At 35.1% G+C, this 17,973-nt stretch overlaps 1 protein-coding gene across 1 annotated transcript in view; it reads left to right on the forward strand.

The window, feature by feature from the left end:
- LOC145985093 (uncharacterized) overlaps positions 1-17,973 on the forward strand; it is an 87,073-nt gene that overhangs the window by 54,998 nt on the left and 14,102 nt on the right. The window contains exons 6-9 of the mRNA XM_083118688.1: positions 1,174-1,380; positions 5,150-5,722; positions 7,311-7,512; positions 13,609-13,745. Coding sequence (XP_082974814.1) covers positions 1,174-1,380; positions 5,150-5,722; positions 7,311-7,512; positions 13,609-13,745 — 1,119 coding nt within the window. The remainder of the gene's footprint in view (positions 1-1,173; positions 1,381-5,149; positions 5,723-7,310; positions 7,513-13,608; positions 13,746-17,973) is intronic.

Below are 17,973 nucleotides of genomic sequence, written 5' to 3' on the forward strand. Positions count from 1 at the left end.
ATATTGTTTAATAATTCGAGTATGCCATACCTTCATATGATATGTATACTAAAGACCAAAAAGACAGAATTGAAATAATGTGTGTACACTGAAATGAAATTTTACATACTGCTTTTGATCCCGATACATGCCCAGTTTTTGTAGTGAAATCTTGATCTTTTATTCACCACAAGAAGCATGCGGCCCTAATGATGATAAGGTGACAGCATTACCACTGTCCCATCAGGAAAGCATGCAAAGTTGCTTGCCAAGGTCGATTCTTTCAATCTGCTTTGCTTTTATATCTTGGATGGGTGCATATAGCAGGAATAGAGTTTGAAGATAGCAGACAAGAAAAGGCATTCATTTTATGTAGTAATCTTCATAAAGTGTGTGGAAATAGCTCCACTCACATTCATAATCTCATTCAGTTAGCTAGGCTGCAGTTGTGGTTGGCATGAACAATCATTTGGATGAATGATTTCATAACTCTTCAGTTAATATGTACAACATAGTGAATTTAATTGCTTTTAACTGAATTTGGCTTTTTTGCAATTCATGTGTAATAGTTATTCAGTGTTGCCATCACTTTGTCATATGTTTACCAGGCACTAAAAAAGTAGGGATGGACCTATTTAAAATTTACTAGCGTCAATAACCGATATTCTATCGATCTGATATAAAATTCCAAATGGTTCATTGACCTCCTTAATAAATGTATGTTACCAGATGAAGGAATCTTTTGCAATACAAAGAAGCTGCATTTAAACATTCAATTTAAAAACTACAGAATATAGAATATGGATTTCTATCTGTAAAAGCTATAACAAAATTTCACAATATTGCACTAAATTATAAGATATATCAGATTGTTAAAATTATTGACTTGTGCCGATAGAGTACCAATATATCTGCCTTATCCCTACTGAAAAGTGAGAAACTGAGAATGTGATAGTCCTCATGGCAGTGTATGCACAGAGCCTTAAAGGATTTTTTTCTTCAGTTGGAATCAAACGCTATTGATTATGAGTCTATAAGCTCGACACTTCACCGCTGAATGCTCAGATAAAAGGAAATTTGACTATAATTAATTAATTAACATTATGGTACCACTGTTTGCTTAATGTCAGTAGCTGATGCATAATTTTAATTCCAGCACAACAACTAACCTTTCTTTGTGTATGTTTTTCACAGTATGTAAACTCTGGAAGTTTTTGCTCAAGATCCTGTGGGAACAACAGAAGTACTTGGACTTCAGGAGTTTGTTTTCACATGTTAACAAAACAGCATTAAATACCTCAATTCTCTGCGGTCTTCTGAAACGTTGCAGTGGGAACTTAGTCAGCCTCGATCTATCATGCCGTCCACATCACTTAAATGCCAAAACAATGCAAGCTGTTGGTAAGTTCTATTTAGATGATGGAATAACCAAGAATATTACCTTATTTCCTCGAGTACCCTTCACCCTTGAATAAGCCACGCACCTGGATTTTAGAGAAGGGAAAAAAAAAAAAAACGACACTATTCAATCTTACACTTCCCTTAAAATTTCTTAATTTGCTTGAAAACAGTATTTCTGCTTATGTTTTGTGCATTATACCTTTATTGAGTGATAGCTTATTTATGTACAACGAAGAAATAGCACACTTTAGCGGAAATGTGGAATTTTATTTCAAATTAAAGACACAGAAAAAAGAAGCCATCTTTTGCTAAAGTTGTTGTTCTTCGTAAACTCAGATTGTATCTTCTAATGAACCTGACAATCCAACCCCGACTTGCTTTAAAACCATGAACTCCCAAGTTCTTTTGCCAGTGAAAGAGCCTTCAATTGACATATTTCTGCAGAAACTGCAAATCCAAATTGTCGTTTTTTAACAAACATAGTCATGCAGCTTCCCTTCTATTTCCGAGAATTTAGCCTTTCATCCTCGAAAAGCTCTCGGAGAGCCACACGTGTTTAGCTGCATTTCCTTTTTTTTTTCTCCAATCTCTCACACAACTCTCACTTATATCATACTTACGAGCAGCGGCATGATTTCCAATTTCCTCCACTTCTTGAATGCAACAACTTTTCATGTGCTGTAAAACATCGCAATCTTCTTCCTTTAGTGGTCATCTTGCTTTTAGCATCCATCTGTGAAGCAAGATAAGAAGGATGCTAATCAAATGAGTCACTGCAAGACAAAACAAGCCTTACAGCTTCCCCTACCCACAACCCACGCAGCTGGACTGGCCAGACGTAAGCATCCAGCTGATTGCTGTCTTTATCTCTTTCTTGGCGCAAGTGTGACTGCAGAATGATTCCCTTGGCAAAAGGCGAAGGAGAATATTCTTTTCCATTCTGTCTGCAAGCTTTTCATGAATTAAGTTGACCCAATTTTTTAAAGCAGGAGGGGGGGGGGGGCGAGGTGAAGGAACAACGCACATAATGCAGTGCAGGGAGAAAGAACTGTGATTTAATTAAACCAGGACATATTTAGAATTATTTTTTTCCACTTGATACAGGAATTATGGCAAACGTGTTTTGTTTTCTTTCCAAGAGAACAGGCTGAGAGATAACATCTTGACCTCAACTCATTCTATCGTAATCTTGTATAACAGGTTGCATACCTCCGCAGGATAAATTTTTTACGCCTGGTGATAAGCTTTATACTCGAGTAAGCCGTACACCCCCATTTTCTGCCACGTTTGTAAGGAAAAAAGTGTGTGGGGTATTCGAGTTAATACGGTAATTAATTTTAAAAGCCACTGATTTCATGTATCTGCAGTCATTATTTGTAGCACAACCTCAAGTTTCTTTAGTACATTTAATGCCTCTGGGTGAATCCTTCTCAAATGGTCCAAAAATAAAAAAAAGCATTCAGAAAAGTTTTGTAATCCCTATGCAAGGGAAGTTCAAAACATGCTTTATTTATTTTTTGTTCGACTTGGTTTAAAAGTGTTAATTTTTGTTTCATGGCTTCCTGCAGGCTCTTGTGATAAATTTGATAACTCAGCTAAGAAAAATGATAGAAAGCAACTACACTGCACTTAGTGTCAAAAGTGCAGCAAACTAGACTAGGCCACTAGGAAAGTGCCTATTATGTATTGTCCTAATTGATGTGTTGCTTTTATAGAAATCATTGCTATTCCTCGTGAACATTTGTAATGAGGTACTGTGAGGGAACAGTGTTTTAGCATTACGTATATTCCAAATTTGCAGGTGTTTCTGCCATTACCCTATATGTTAGTAATCTATCACAAGCAGGCCCATAGCCAGAACTTTATTTCAGGGGGAGGGGGGGGTTATTCCTTATCAGCAGCTGCCATCTAAAGACGAAAAGGTGGTGGTAGAAGCCCTGAAGGTGAAATTCTGAGTATATTACAACTTATTATACAAGATATTTATTCTTGCTACGGAAGTATTATTAATTACCACTACACATTATTTAAATTAGAAATTTGTAGTATTTTGGTTGGGAGGCATCAACCCCATTAGCCCTCCCCCTGGCTAAATGTCTGATCACAAGTATACGTCACCAATCGTAACAGTTTTTTATTTGTAATATAGGTTGTTCCAACAAAAGCAACTGTTTTAATATGCTTAATAGAACACCTTTTTAAAGAAGAATGACAAATATTTTTACATCATTACAACGGATAAATGCTCCGATTTAAGGATTCCAAGTTTGATTTACACCACATGGTATAACAAGTACCTTTATCAGTGATTGTTGCAGCTTAGTTGACATGGAGGGTTGCACAAAGGAACATTGAGTTTTGATAGTGAAAGCTCATTACAAGAATGGCGAGTGTTAAGCGGGGACTGTAAGAAAGCTTTGTGCAATCCTTGGACGTGAATGTGCACCTAGTGAGAGTAAGTTCGCAAGTTGATCAAAAAAATTAAGGAAACAGGTTCAACAGCAGACATTAAAACACCACACTCTCAATCTAGCTGGTCTGTTGAGAACATCGCTATTGTGCGTGACAGTGTTATTGTGAGTCCAAAAAAATCTTTCATTCTTAAATGGGAACATTTACCTGCTGTAATGATCTAAAAATATTTGCCATTTTGTAAATGTACAGTATTTTCTTAAGCATATTAATTAAATCTGTCGCTTTTATTGAGACACCCTGTATTATTCATATATTTGTGTCAGAGATAATCAGAATATTACACTAGCTGTTATTTAATCACAATGTATCCACTTTTGTTGCCAACTTTTGAGAGTTGTATATTTTGAATAATTTCAAACTCTGAAAAAGTATGAACCAGAATCGGTAGTTAAATTCGAACTAGTACCTTCCATGTTGATACCACAACTATCAGTTAGTGTATTGATGTGGATAGGGAGTGTATCTGATAAAGTAGAATTTTTTTTTTTTTTTTTTGTGTTATTTGTAGGGGCATGCATATTTCGTTTTTGACAAAAAAAAGGAAATTTGAAAAAACACATTGTAGTGTTAATTTTTCATGTTTTTGAAAGGTGTGAGATGCATTTTGTGACCATGTTTTGTCACGAAATAATGCAAAATGAACTGCAAAAAGCGAAATTAACTCTTGAACACGAAATTTAGGGTTTATTCACCGACACGGCACCTTCTGAGGTCTGAATTATCCTGAGAGTTATACAATTCCCGGAAAATTGATTAATTCTGCTGTTAATATTGGAGAAACAAAAATTGACTCCTTTACACAGAAATAAACTTAATACTCGGATAACTACATAAATGGCCTATTAGAAGTGAAATGTTAATTCTGTGGAATAAGTGTAGTTTTTAAATCAAATATAGGATTATGTTCACAATTTTAAAACCAAAATGTCTTTTTATATACCACTTTTGATGTGATTATTCACCGCTATAACACCGATATTTTATTTTATTTACCGCTTTTGAACCCGAAATTGACTCAGTTTTTATACCGAAATTTTGCTTTTTTATTTACCAAAAATATGTGCCTCTAGTTATTTATAATACACTTCTGGTGATGTATTTTGTCTTTTTCATAGTGCACATTTTAGTTTAAGATATTAACATAAATGTGATCGATACTCTTTATACAGTATGCCATATTTTAGAAAACACATTCACACTAGGAAAGTGCCTATTATGTATTGTCCTAACTTATGTAGTAATTGCTGCTATTCATTGTTATACATTCTAATGTAGTTCTATATTTTTTTTGCAGCAAAATACTGCCGAAGTATACAAAAGATGAACTTAAAATCCATGCCTATGCATGCATACGGCATTCATGCTATGGCTAAGTATTGCACTGATCTCAAGTGGATTAGTTTGGAAGACTGTTCCGGAATCAAAGACAGGGATATCCAGTCACTCTTCAAGCGGTGTAAAGAACTGGAAAACATTAACTTATCACAAAACGCACGAATATCCACCAAATGTTTTCATAACATACCCAGCGGTGTGAAGGAGGTGATTCTCAATGACTGTGGGAACATAAGATGCAAGAATCTTGTGGTGGGTCTAAAGAGGCTTCCAAAGCTGAGAAAACTCAACCTGGATGCATGCATGAGCCTCACTGCAAGTGATATAGTCGAAATATGTGAAAATGCACCAACTCTGGAAGTGTTAAGCCTGGCTCAGTATTTCCCCCTATTGGGCACTGGTTCTTTGATAGCCATAAGCAACCTCAAGAATTTGAAAGTTTTGAACGTGCAGATGAACTCTTGTGTAAATGATGCTCTCTTGAAAGCACTTTCGGTGGAATGTGTTCATTTGGAAACGTTAGATATTTCAGGTGGGTTAACCTTTACATTGTAAAACCTGTCAGGAGGGAAGGTTTTAAAGCATGCACTTTTCAAGGATGCAGACTTCCCCCTCCCATCCCACCAAAAAGAAACAACACTTTAGTGGATAGAAGGTTAATTGGCTGGCTCTTGTTCATGTTGAAAATTCTGACAATCACATGCTGAGCAAGTGCAAGTTACAAAAGAAGAGAAGTGTCACATAAAACATCTATGTCCCTTCCCCCGCCCCCCTTTCCACAATGAATCAAAGGGAAATAGAAACAATATCAAATTGCTAATGTGTTTACAGTCTTTCAAAGTTAAATTGAAAACCAATAAATTAATTATACCACCAACAAAAAACATTAGTATACTCAGCTGCAGAAACAGGATTTCCCACCACAACCGGAATTCTGTAAGTTAGATACTTGAATTTCCATTGAAGTACACAACAGATTTTCAACATGGCATTACCAATAATTTTTCAATTCCTTTCCGGTCATTGTGTGTGGAGAGGGGGATGAGACATAGTGACTTGTCAAATGTGAAGATTTTTTTGTACATGTCTGCACATTTGTAAAGTACATGTTATAAAACCTTCTTAATTTTATTGGTACTTTTTTTTAATAAACATTTGACATTGATATGGCATTGTACTTGTAATTTATTCCATGTACCTATCAAGAGGATAAAAACTTCAAAATTTCAGATCTTTTGGTCTCTTAGTTTTTGAGTTATTGACTTTCAGAAAAGCAATAATCCCAAAATTTGATGACAATTTGAAATCTTTAAATAGCTGTAGATCGAAAACTATTTGACCTAGAGAGCTCAAATTGATGTCATTCTCTTCTGCTTTTAATGAAATTTAATATTGCAACATGACTGTGCAATTTGAATTTTGTAATTTTTCAAAAACTCGTTTGTTTTTTGAAAATCTCAAAAACACCCCCTTTATTATTATTTTTTAAAAAAAGTATGTGTTTTGACAATTTGTGTGTAAAATTTCATAATGGGAATGTAATGGGTTCCTATGAAAATTATTTTTTTCTATTGTAATGTGTGTGAAATTTGCTAAATTTGTTGACTTTCAAGTTAAAACCATAACTATAAGCTGAGTGGTTGATGTTGAAGTCTTCATAGTAACCTATTTTATAATTTTTGGTTTATAAATATTGTGAAAATGCCTAAAATTTATAACTTTTAATATCAGTTAAGCTAATTTAAAAATGTATAGTTGTGTTTACATTTCAGAACAGGATTACAAGATTTTAATATCGAAATTATGTATACACGTAATATTCATTTTGAACTAAACAACCAGTTTTATCAACCACAGAATGAAAATGAAAATGAAAATTATTTAATATAGCATATTGCTTTATTGGGACCAACAAGGTAGAATGTATAAAACAAGTAAAAAGATAAATAAAGAGTTCCATTGTATTTGGTTTCATATCTAAAAGAGTTTTTTTGTAGATCGAACATTTCTGTTGCAGCTGTTGGAACTCGCATTGATTGTAATGGTTATCAATGATGCATATGCAATACTTGCACTAGTGTGATTTATTTTTATTTCTTGTTCATTTGTGTGTGTTGTAGGTTGTAGTACTTCCTCGACGGAAAAAGGCGTAACAGATAGAGGATTTCAACATATTTCAAGCCTTCGAAAGTTGGTGCACCTGTCTTCAAGCTATTTGGGGAATGTTACTGATGAGGCTCTCATACATTTATCTGATAAGGGCATATTGAAGAAACTGGTTTGTCGTGGATGCCCATCTTTCACAGATACAGGTTGCAGCAGGTATGTTACTTCACATATTGATTGACTGATTGATTGAGTTGGTGTTTTGTCCACATTATGCACAGAAGGCTAATCGCAACTGAACCTACAGTTTAAAGTGGGATCTGAACCACTATGTAACTCCACTGAGTATTAATTACTTCACATATCATTGATGAAAAGAAAGAAAGTAAAACAAATCAGGATGATACAAGTAATATGTCAGTGTGTGAAAGTATTGAATTAAAATGTTAACAGCTCATTCTTGAACTGGCAAGTTTAATACGCTCATATATACACAAAGGAAAGAACTGAATATACACTAGGGATGGGACCGATTAATCAGTACTCTATTGGTATCAGCCAATATAGGCATATTGGTAAAATTACCAATTATTTTACCAATCCAATATACCTATAAATATCTTACAATTTAGTGCAAAATTCTGCCATTTTGTTATATTTTTTAATGGATGATCTCCACACCATACTTTTTTGAAAAACTAAATGTCTAAATATACAGTTTCTTTTCCACAGCAGTGTTTTTACAAACACACATTTTTAAGGAGGTCAATGATCCAAAGGATCATTTGAAATTTTATATCGGGTTGGTTATCTGTAGGGGCATGCATATTTTGTTTTTGGCGAAAACACGAAATGTGAAATAACACATTGTTATATTAATTTTTTATGTTTCTGAAAGGTGTAAGGTGCATTTTCTTACCCTGTTTTGTCACGAAATGATGCGAAATGAACTGCAAAATTCGAAATAGACTCTTAAACACGAAATTTACCGTTTATATACCGACGCGACACTGTCTGAAGTCTGAAGTATCCTGTGAGTTATGCAATTCATGCAAAATTGATTAATTCTGCTGTAAATATTTGAGAAGCAAAAATGGACCCCTTTATACAGGAATAAACTTAATATTCTGGTAACGATTTATAGTGCTATTAGAAGGGATATGTTTATTTTGTGTAATAGTGCAGTTTTTAAATCAAATTTGAGATTATATTCACATTTTTAAAACGAAAATGTAATTTTATATACTGCTATAACAGTGAACAGGGTGGCGACAGACCTGGAAAACTGGGAAAAGTCAGGGAATTTAAGAGGTCAAAAAAAGTCAGGGAATTTTGTCTTTATTGACTTTTTTTATGTGATAGAATGAATGTGCCATCCGTTTGCTTTGAAAGATGTCGTTATGAAGCACTACATGGGAACAGGTAATCTTGTTGCTAAGTCTGAGCATCAACTTTTAGGTCTGTTTTATGCAGAACACAATTACAGTGCCAGAAACTAGTGATAGGAGGTGGGGAGGGAAAGAGAGAGAGAGAGAGATTTCCGGAGAGACAAAAAAATGATAAGCCTCTAAATATTACGTGCAAAATGCATTGAATTATCATTTTTTCTTGTCTGTCTGGGAGTAGTAAGGGGACAGGACTGTCAACAAATAGACGGGTTGGAGGGAAAGCACCGTCTGATAGTTGTCGGACGTCGTAGTACGGCATTTTGTCTCACATTCGGAAGGAACATGGAAACAAATAAGGGCACTATGCAATCCTGTAATTAGTCGAATGCCATGATACGGCATTTGTCAGATGAACATTTTAGGCTCAATTGATGCATATGATTTTTGTCGGATATCGTCATCCGACTAACGTTGAACTTCGACGAAATGTCTCACTACAACATGCATGGCACTCTTATGGAATGGATTGTTTTTGGATGCCTTCGGACTGCAACATCTGACGAAAAAGGCATGCATGAACAGAGCCTTGTACATCCGAGTTCGTCTGCTGTGGTACTACATTTCATATATATATATGTTGAATAGGATCACAAAAAGGTGAATCAGAAATCTGCATTGGTAAAGATAAAAATTTGATAAGCGCATGCTCGCAATCTCAAATTTTCAACAACATTCGTATTGCAATTAACACTCCCCTCTGTCCTGTCTGTTTAAACTCGTGAGAGATGGATATTAATCTGTCACAGAGTCAAGTTAATGTGCAATGTTATTTAATAAAATACTGATAATAAATATGCAAATATTTTAATATAATTTATAAAACTATAGCACTATCTTCAGTAATTGACGTTTCTCTGCCAGCCCTGCTAATTTTCCACATTTCATCTACTGTTTTATGCGAGGGACATCCAGAAAGTAAGTTCCAATTAGCAGGGACCTTGAGTTTTTGAACATTTTTCAGCCGTTCAAAATAGTGAAATAACGCGAATATGGCATAAAATGTGAATTGTTGACATTTTTCACCAATTTTAAGAACTGTACTTAAACAACGAAAAAGATACCTTGAAATATAACATTCTTGCCATATTTGTGTGTATAGAGCGTGCAAGTTTTGCAACATTTTTATCCCATAGAAAACTATAATGTATGTTATACATGGAAAAAATCCGATATACACATTAAATCACATATTTCCCACGATTTTTTAACTTCTATCAGAACAATTTGCACCACAGAGCAAAGTGTCGGGGTTCTGACAGGAGATCGAGTGTGCAGTGGCGTGCCCAGGATTTTCCAAAGAGAGGGGTTATGTGTACATTTCTTAAGTAGTCAGTCCCCATTTTGGTATATTGTCCTGCCTTTGACGTTCATTTTTTTTAGAAATTCTGGACCAAAAGGGGTGGGGGTTATAACACCCACCAACCCTCCCTTCGGCACGCCACTGCGAGTGTGTATCTGCCACCATCGGCATTTGAAGAGCGAGAAATAATGGAAAATTACTTCCTTAAAAATTGGTTCGAACATATCAAACTGTCACGAAAATACGTAGACAATGTGACCTACAATTGAAAATGATAGTTTACAAGCACAATGGAAGTGTACGTTTTGGTATATTTGGCAGGGAAATGTTCTAAAATAAAAACATGAATTTTGAATAAAGAAAAAAAAATACCAATTTTTGGTGCCGTAATATATCGGTATCTGTCATATGAGATTGATCGATTGATTTAGAATTTGTGGGTGCGCCGCCAAGTATGGCCATTATACACCCTTCAGTATATATCTGAAAAAATCACCTTATCTAAAACCCTTACCTTAAAATTAAAAAGGGGTATGGAAAATAACTTCCAAGGTATCAAACTCTCACAAGGTGACCTAAAATTTGAAACAGTACTTTAAAAACACCTTGAAAGTATAATTTTAGGTATATTCCCCAGAAATGCACTAAAATGAAAATGTGAATGGGGGGGGGGGAGAATGGCACCAATTTAGAAAAAATAACGAAAAATCAAGATCACCATGTATTAGGCATAAATAAAAAAATAATATCGGTAGTAATTTATTTTAGTTAGTTTATAATTGTCAGGGAAAAATGTAAATTTTGTCCTGGAAAACCTGGAAAAGTCAGGGAATTTCATTTCTGCTTGTTTGTAGCCACTCTGAGTGAAATTTCATTTTATTTACCACTTTTGAATTCAAAATTGACTCTGTTTTTATACCGAAATTTTGCTTTTTTATTTAAAATATGTGCCTCTAGTTATCGGTATCGGCAAATTTTATATTTGTACTTTATCGGTATCAGCCCATTGCTAATATACACTATAGTTTTGGAGAAAGTATACATTAATTGCTGTTATGTTTTACAGAGCCCATGAATAAAAAACTTAAAATTAGGGATGGGCCGATATGAAATTCTGGCCGATACCGATAAAGTATCGATATAAAATTTACCGATCTGATATAAAATTAGATATGGTACTTGAAGAACATAAAATGTTCCTTGATCTCCTTAACAAATGTGTGTTTTGAGGTGACTGCAGTGCAAAAGAATTTGAATATTTAGATAATTACTTTTTTAGAAAGTAGGGCATCGAAATTGTCCATAAAAATTACAACAAAATGGCAGAATTTTGCACTAAATTATAAGATATTTATCGATATATCGGATATGCCTATATCGGCCGATACTCTATTTAAGAAGCAGAAAAACGCAAGGGATGGTGAAACTCAAAGGCTGGTTAAGAAATGACCTCAAAATCAATATTTTTGGGAATATGATGTATTAGAAAGAAAGTAAGAACGAAAAGAAGTGATATTATTATGAATTCCTAAGAAGCCAGATATCAGTGAAAATCATTGGCATATCAATGGCTATCTTTCATGGGTGGTGCTGTAGAAGGGTGCTTTTTGCTACCACTTATTAGGATTATTGTAGACTTCTGATATCTGATTGAGTGGGATCTCCATTTACTCTCGTTAATTGGCAATTCATTGCTAGTTTCAGAAGTCTCATGGAAGGAGGTAATCACTTAATGTTAGATGTCAAGGGGCATATACTGCAACCAGTACTGGATTCAATTCATGATGGAGACATGTAGAATGGTTTGGATCCCACTTTGAACTGCATATCTAATCCTGATAGCCCATTGCATAAAATGAAATGCTTGTGCATTCTTTGTTGGATTAAGGAGTCTTGTTAAGGAGAATAGCCTTCCATCGGGCTCAGTGTCTGTTCCTGAACATCGTGTGATTTATTCGTAACACATTAATGGTTCTAAAGCAGTGATTATATTACATTTAACATTGTGTGCATTTCCTGTCTGGTGTTCTCTGAGTGTTCAAGATGTGTTTTCTTGTGTTAACCTGAAAATGAGAGTTACAGTTTTGTGTATGAAAAGGTAGCGAACAGAAAAAAATAATTTTATGGTGAAATATACAGGAGATTCTTCACTTTTTTCCTGAGAAATATAAAGGACTTCCCATTAAAAGGAAAAGCGTAGTCCTTACTCAATTGCTAACCAATGCCATATTCAAGAAGAAAGGAAGCTTTTGCTAACTAAGTTCACTCCCTCCCCTGCCACCTAGAAATAATTCTGTAAAAGCATGTATATGGAAGTGAATAGTGGCACCGAGTCCTGTTGTCAATTTTGCGCTCACATTTTCGTGGGATGAGAGAGCAAACAAAGACACCTCAGTCACATTCTTTAGTGTTCAAATCCCAAGGAAAGCAGCATTTAGCAACTGTTGATCAGCGTGTTTGTTCTCCAATCAAAATAGGGAAGAGTCAGTTGATTTCTACCTGACAGGGAATGTAATTTTTTTTTCCTTTACTATTTGTCAAGAGAAATATGAGACGCAGCTTGTGGATCCCCCAGTGAGCCATACCTCTTATCTCCCTCCTTTCCCACGAAAAGCCTTTCTCACTGGAAGTTCAAGGTCTTTCAGTGAATGAAACTACTACAAAAGCAAGGGAATGTAGAAGGAAAGAGAGAAGTCATGGAGTCAACCTTGTGGCCAATTTTATGAATTGTCACAGTTAGGAAAATGTGTAAAGCAGGAAGTCGGGGGTTACGGTATATGTAAGATTAAGGTAAATTACCTATTATTTAATGCGATCTTTAGGCCAAATGTATTAAGCAGGACATTTGTAAATTGCAGGAACGTAAAGTCAAGTCTTCCACTGTATGTGGATCAGCCATCTGTCAAAGGTTAAAAGTGCTTAGAAAAAATGGAAATTGGTTTTGCAAAATAATTGGGAACCCTGTATTGGTTCAAAGTTCAATACCCTCAACCCTAAAGAAGAAATTCAATTATTTACAGAATTATGCATGTTTAGAACTTATTGCTTATGTGACAGTGACAGTATATCAAAATAGTAGGGATGGACCAATACAAAATTTTGGCCAATACCGATAAAGTACTGATATAAATTTTACCGATACCGATATTCTACCGAAAAAATTCTTTTGGTAAAATAATCTGTAATTTTACCGATTAATCTGTCCCATCCCTGCAAGATAGGAGAGAGAAGCGTGGTTCAGTGCCATATTTTGTTGTCCTTGATGCACAAATAATATCAAAATTTAAACACATGGAAAGGGGTGGAGATGGCCACGAGTGTTAACGGGATGACAGACATCGGACTTCTTCAATATTCTTTTTTTTTTATTCTCAATAACAACACACAAAAATCATCGTGTGTAGTATGCATCTGATGTTGCAATTTGTTATGTATGGAATTGACAAATTGGAGCCAATATCGGAATCTGTAAAAGGAAGTTTCGTGCATGCGAGCAGTCAATATCTTTAGATACAATGTACCTCCTTTGCTTGGGTGGTAATTGCATTCCTTTTCTGTTTCCAGGATAGTGTCGTCTTGCACTGATTTGGAGGAGTTTGATTTCAGCGGCTGCGATCTTGTCAGCGAGGTTACCTTGAAAGCTGCTCTGGAGTCTGTGAAACTTAGGACAAGGCCTCTCAAGCTCAAACTCACTATTGGAGGTTAGTTTTCAACACTCAGTACTAGAGATTCAGACAAAGTCACTTGACCAGGTTCATGATTAAACTCTGCATTATGTGAAACCTTAAGTGAATAATTGGAATTGAATTAAAATGTATTTATTTAAGTGTTGTGAACAGATTTACCGTATTTACTCATGTATAATGCGCACTTTTTAACAAAATTTTTACTTCCAAAAACTGTGGTGCATATTTTGCACAGAATAATTTGGACAGCCAATGTGAAACTCTACAAGGTCATTCCATGATTTTGGGACACTTGCATTGATTTTTCATATTTACTGAATCCTATCATGTTATATATCGTTGTAAAGCTTAAATCCTGCAGTTTCTGAATATGGCAACACTATTCCATTCAAGGTAATGACATTAATGTGAAATGCGGTTGAAATAAGTTCATCACAAAATGAAGAACGTTCTGATTTCTATGGTGCTTTGGATGAAAGAAAACCTAAGATAATAATTAAAATGTATTACTGGCCAAATAATTATATATGGAGTGTGGTGTAAATTCCTTAATGGAAGAAATCTTGTGCGGCTAACTGCTATTTGGAATATCCTGAATGTGCCTTGTATAAATGTTACATTAGTCACAGAAGAAGTATATATTTTGAAGTTGTTTTAGAAAAAGTAAAGAAGGAATGATAAAAACCACATATAAAATTTTGAAGTCCATTTCACACGATTTTTCACTTTGTAATGTTCTGCGACACCAAGAAAAGCAGTGCAACTCTGGCAAAATTCAAGCATGCACCTTCCGTCACATGGGATGCATATCAGCAGTATTTGTTGGGCGAGAAATAATAGATCCCTGCAAATCCATAACATAATTTTGATCTCGCTTTTTACTATTACAGAATAAATAAGGTGGTTAAAGAGTGAAAGCTTTGGGATGCTAAACACAGTGGAGGGAGAGGGGGGGAAGGTGGCATGGGTTGATGACTTATTGTTTACACAAGAGGATATTCTCCTCTTGGTCCACACAGCAACAGGTGACTCATTGAATAGGTATGATGTTATTTACTATTGATCAGCATAGCAACAGCTTTACGACGTACTACTAAGAAAGCCATTTCTTGAAACTGGATTGTACTGCGCATTATATACAAGATATAATTTTTTGTAACTTTTACCCATAAAAAAACAGGGTGCGCACTATACACGCGTAAATACGGTACACCTTAAAACTCGGTTCTAGAGCATTCATGTGAATCTTCGCGTAGTTTTCTTCTGCTGTTGCTTAGGTATTTTCAGTAGTTTTGTGGTTACGTAAGTCTATTAAACTATTGGTAATATACAGACAACGACGGCAAACCACACAAAGATTCACATGGATGGTCTAGAAGGAATTTTACAAAATGGCTGTTGTGATGTCGGCCAAAGTCCAGCCGCGCCTTAATACAACACTGTGTATTTGACCTACATGCAAAGAACTATTTTACAGAGTTAGTTAGCTACATAAAAGGAGCTTATGATAATGCAGAGTCAATACCTAAGTTAGAAATTTTAATAAGAATGAAATTGAAGAATATGATTCTTAGAGTAGCCTACATTATTGTCGGATTTAATTCCTATACACTGGGACATTTACCTCATGTAGTGTTAACAGTATATACATCCTAGAGTTAATTTCATAATTGTGCTTGCAATTACATTATGATGTCTTCTGATGTTATACTGAAACACTTTTGTATGTAATTTTTCCATATGTGCTTTACATTATTATACCTGCTAAGATATTTTCTATAAACTGATGACCGAATATATTTCTTCTACATTCAAGGTGACATAATTTGAGTTAATAATAAACATAATAAATTTTAAAATTATTATAAATCTACAAAACGTTCATGAACATTTTAAGTTAGCAACATACACATTTCTTTTGAAATTTAATGGATGCCATATTTGACAGGAATATTCTAAGGACAATTTAAACATAATGGTATACAGGAAGATGAAAAGTTCCAAATTACTGATTGCTTTCTTGCTTCCCATCTTTGTGTCAGGTTTCCCACAATAGATGTTGCTTTTTTAAAAGTTGCATGTAAATCTGGTTTAAATTTAAGCTTAGTGTCATATGTAACACCCAGGTTTGTTGATATTGTCTACATTGTACTCACTCATTGTAAATTGAATAGACTGTGTACAGTGAAACCCCAATTTTATGTTCCTCTATTTTACATTTTCCCATATTATACAGTAGAACCTCTTATGTTTTTTAAGGGACTTGACTTACTTGACTTATTTCCTGTTACTCCGCTACGGAGCGTAGGGCCTCAACGAAGCATCGCCAACGGACTCTGTTTCCAGCCATCTTCCTTATCTCGTTCCAGGTCTTTCCTGCTTCCCATATTTCTTGCTCTATTGTCCTTCTCCAACTCATTCTTGGCCTTCCTCTCCTACGTTGTCGTTGTGGATTCCAGCTCAATGCTTGTCTCTCTATTGCCGATGGATCTTTCCTCAATGTGTGGCCAATCCACTTCCACGTTCTTCTTTTGATCTGTATTGCCACCGGTTCCTCTTGCGTACGTTTCCATAGATCTTCATTTGAAATAATATCTGGCCAATATATTCCCAGAAGTTTCCTTAGGCATCTGTTTATGAATGTCTGTAGGTCTTTAGTAATTTTCTTTGTTACTTTCCAAGTTTCACATCCATAAAGGAGAACTGACTTCACATTAGTTCTAAAAATTCGCAGCTTAGTTCTTATTGAAATTTCTCTGGCTTTCCAAACTTTATATAGCTGAATAAATGCCACATTTGCTTTCCTAATTCTTGATCTAACATCATTTTCTGTTCCCCCTGTATTTGTCACCAAACTCCGCAGTTTGATTGGCCTTATTTTTTTAAGGGACCAAGCCAGAAAAACTTAAAATGCAGGAAAATGTAAAATCGAGCAAAGTTTTATAACATTTTGCTGTGTTGATACCATCAGGATTGAATGTATAATGCGGGAAAATGCAAATTCCAGGAACGTAAAATCGGGGTTCCACTGTACATGTATCTTGGTGGTCCCAACATAGCAAAATATTATAAAATTTTCCTCAATTTTACAATTTCCTGCATTTTAAGTTGTTTTTTTTTACCTCAGTGCCCTGAAAAACGTAAAATCGAGGTTCCACTGTATTGTTTCCTGGTATACAAATTCAGAGTGGCTACTCACCGGGAATTCCGGGAATTATGTGCGAATTATTGGCTCTGGGAATTATGTGTGGATTCTGCATGGATTTGTCTCCGTAGACATGTAAAATTTCAACTTTTATTAAATTTAATAAAATTTTTCACAGTTTAGCTTTTATTTTTATTGAGGAAGGAAAAATACTGTATGGAAAATAAAATCGAATTCTCTTAATCTGTTTCATTTGTTAGTGTCCTTTGCAGAACAATCTATCTGATAGATGGAAGATTATTGCAAGATTAGATATCTTGAAATTGATTAGTTAAATTTGAGTTTGAAATTCTTATACACTATTGTGCAAATTAGTTGGGACAAAGAGATAAACGAGTGCTAACATTGAAGTATGAACATTGTATTTTTTCTTTACAGGGAAACTACAGATACACAAACTTTGTTGCAATGTTTTTTTTTTTGTTTTACAGTTAAATCGAAGTTCAAGACTATGTTATTTTCATTTTAATAGGAGATATGACCTCCTTTAGCTTTAATAACATCTTTCACTCTTTCACACATGGAATCAATTAGTTTCATGCACATGTCCTTCACTTCTGCTTCCTGATGCCACAATTTGAGGACACACTGAATCATTTTAATTTTGTAGAGCAGTCCATTTTGCGTATACGAGCCTTGAGAATGGCCCACAAATTTTCTATAGGGTTTAAGTCTGGCGAATTACCAGGCCAGTCCAGCACTGTCAGTTTTCTTGGGTGAAGAACCCTTTTGTGATCTTGGAGGTGTAGGCTGTAGCCCATCTCGTTCAAGGAATGATGAATAGCCAGAAGTACATCGATATGCTGCGGAGGAAACTGATTCCAACAATACATAGAAAGTTTCCTGGTGGTGACGGAGTGTTTCAGCAGGATTTGGCTACAGCCCAAATAGAAAATTCTCAAGGCTCGTATACGCAAAATGAACTGCTCTACAAAAATTATGATGATTCAGAGTGTCCTCAAATTATGGCATCGGGAAGCAGAAGTGAAGGACATGTGCATGAAACTAATTGATTCCATGTGTGAAAGAGTGAAAGAT

Source organism: Lepisma saccharinum, chromosome 3 (assembly GCF_977018435.1).
Source record: "Lepisma saccharinum chromosome 3, izLepSacc3.1, whole genome shotgun sequence".
In the NCBI taxonomy this organism is placed as follows: Eukaryota; Metazoa; Arthropoda; class Insecta; order Zygentoma; family Lepismatidae; genus Lepisma; species Lepisma saccharinum.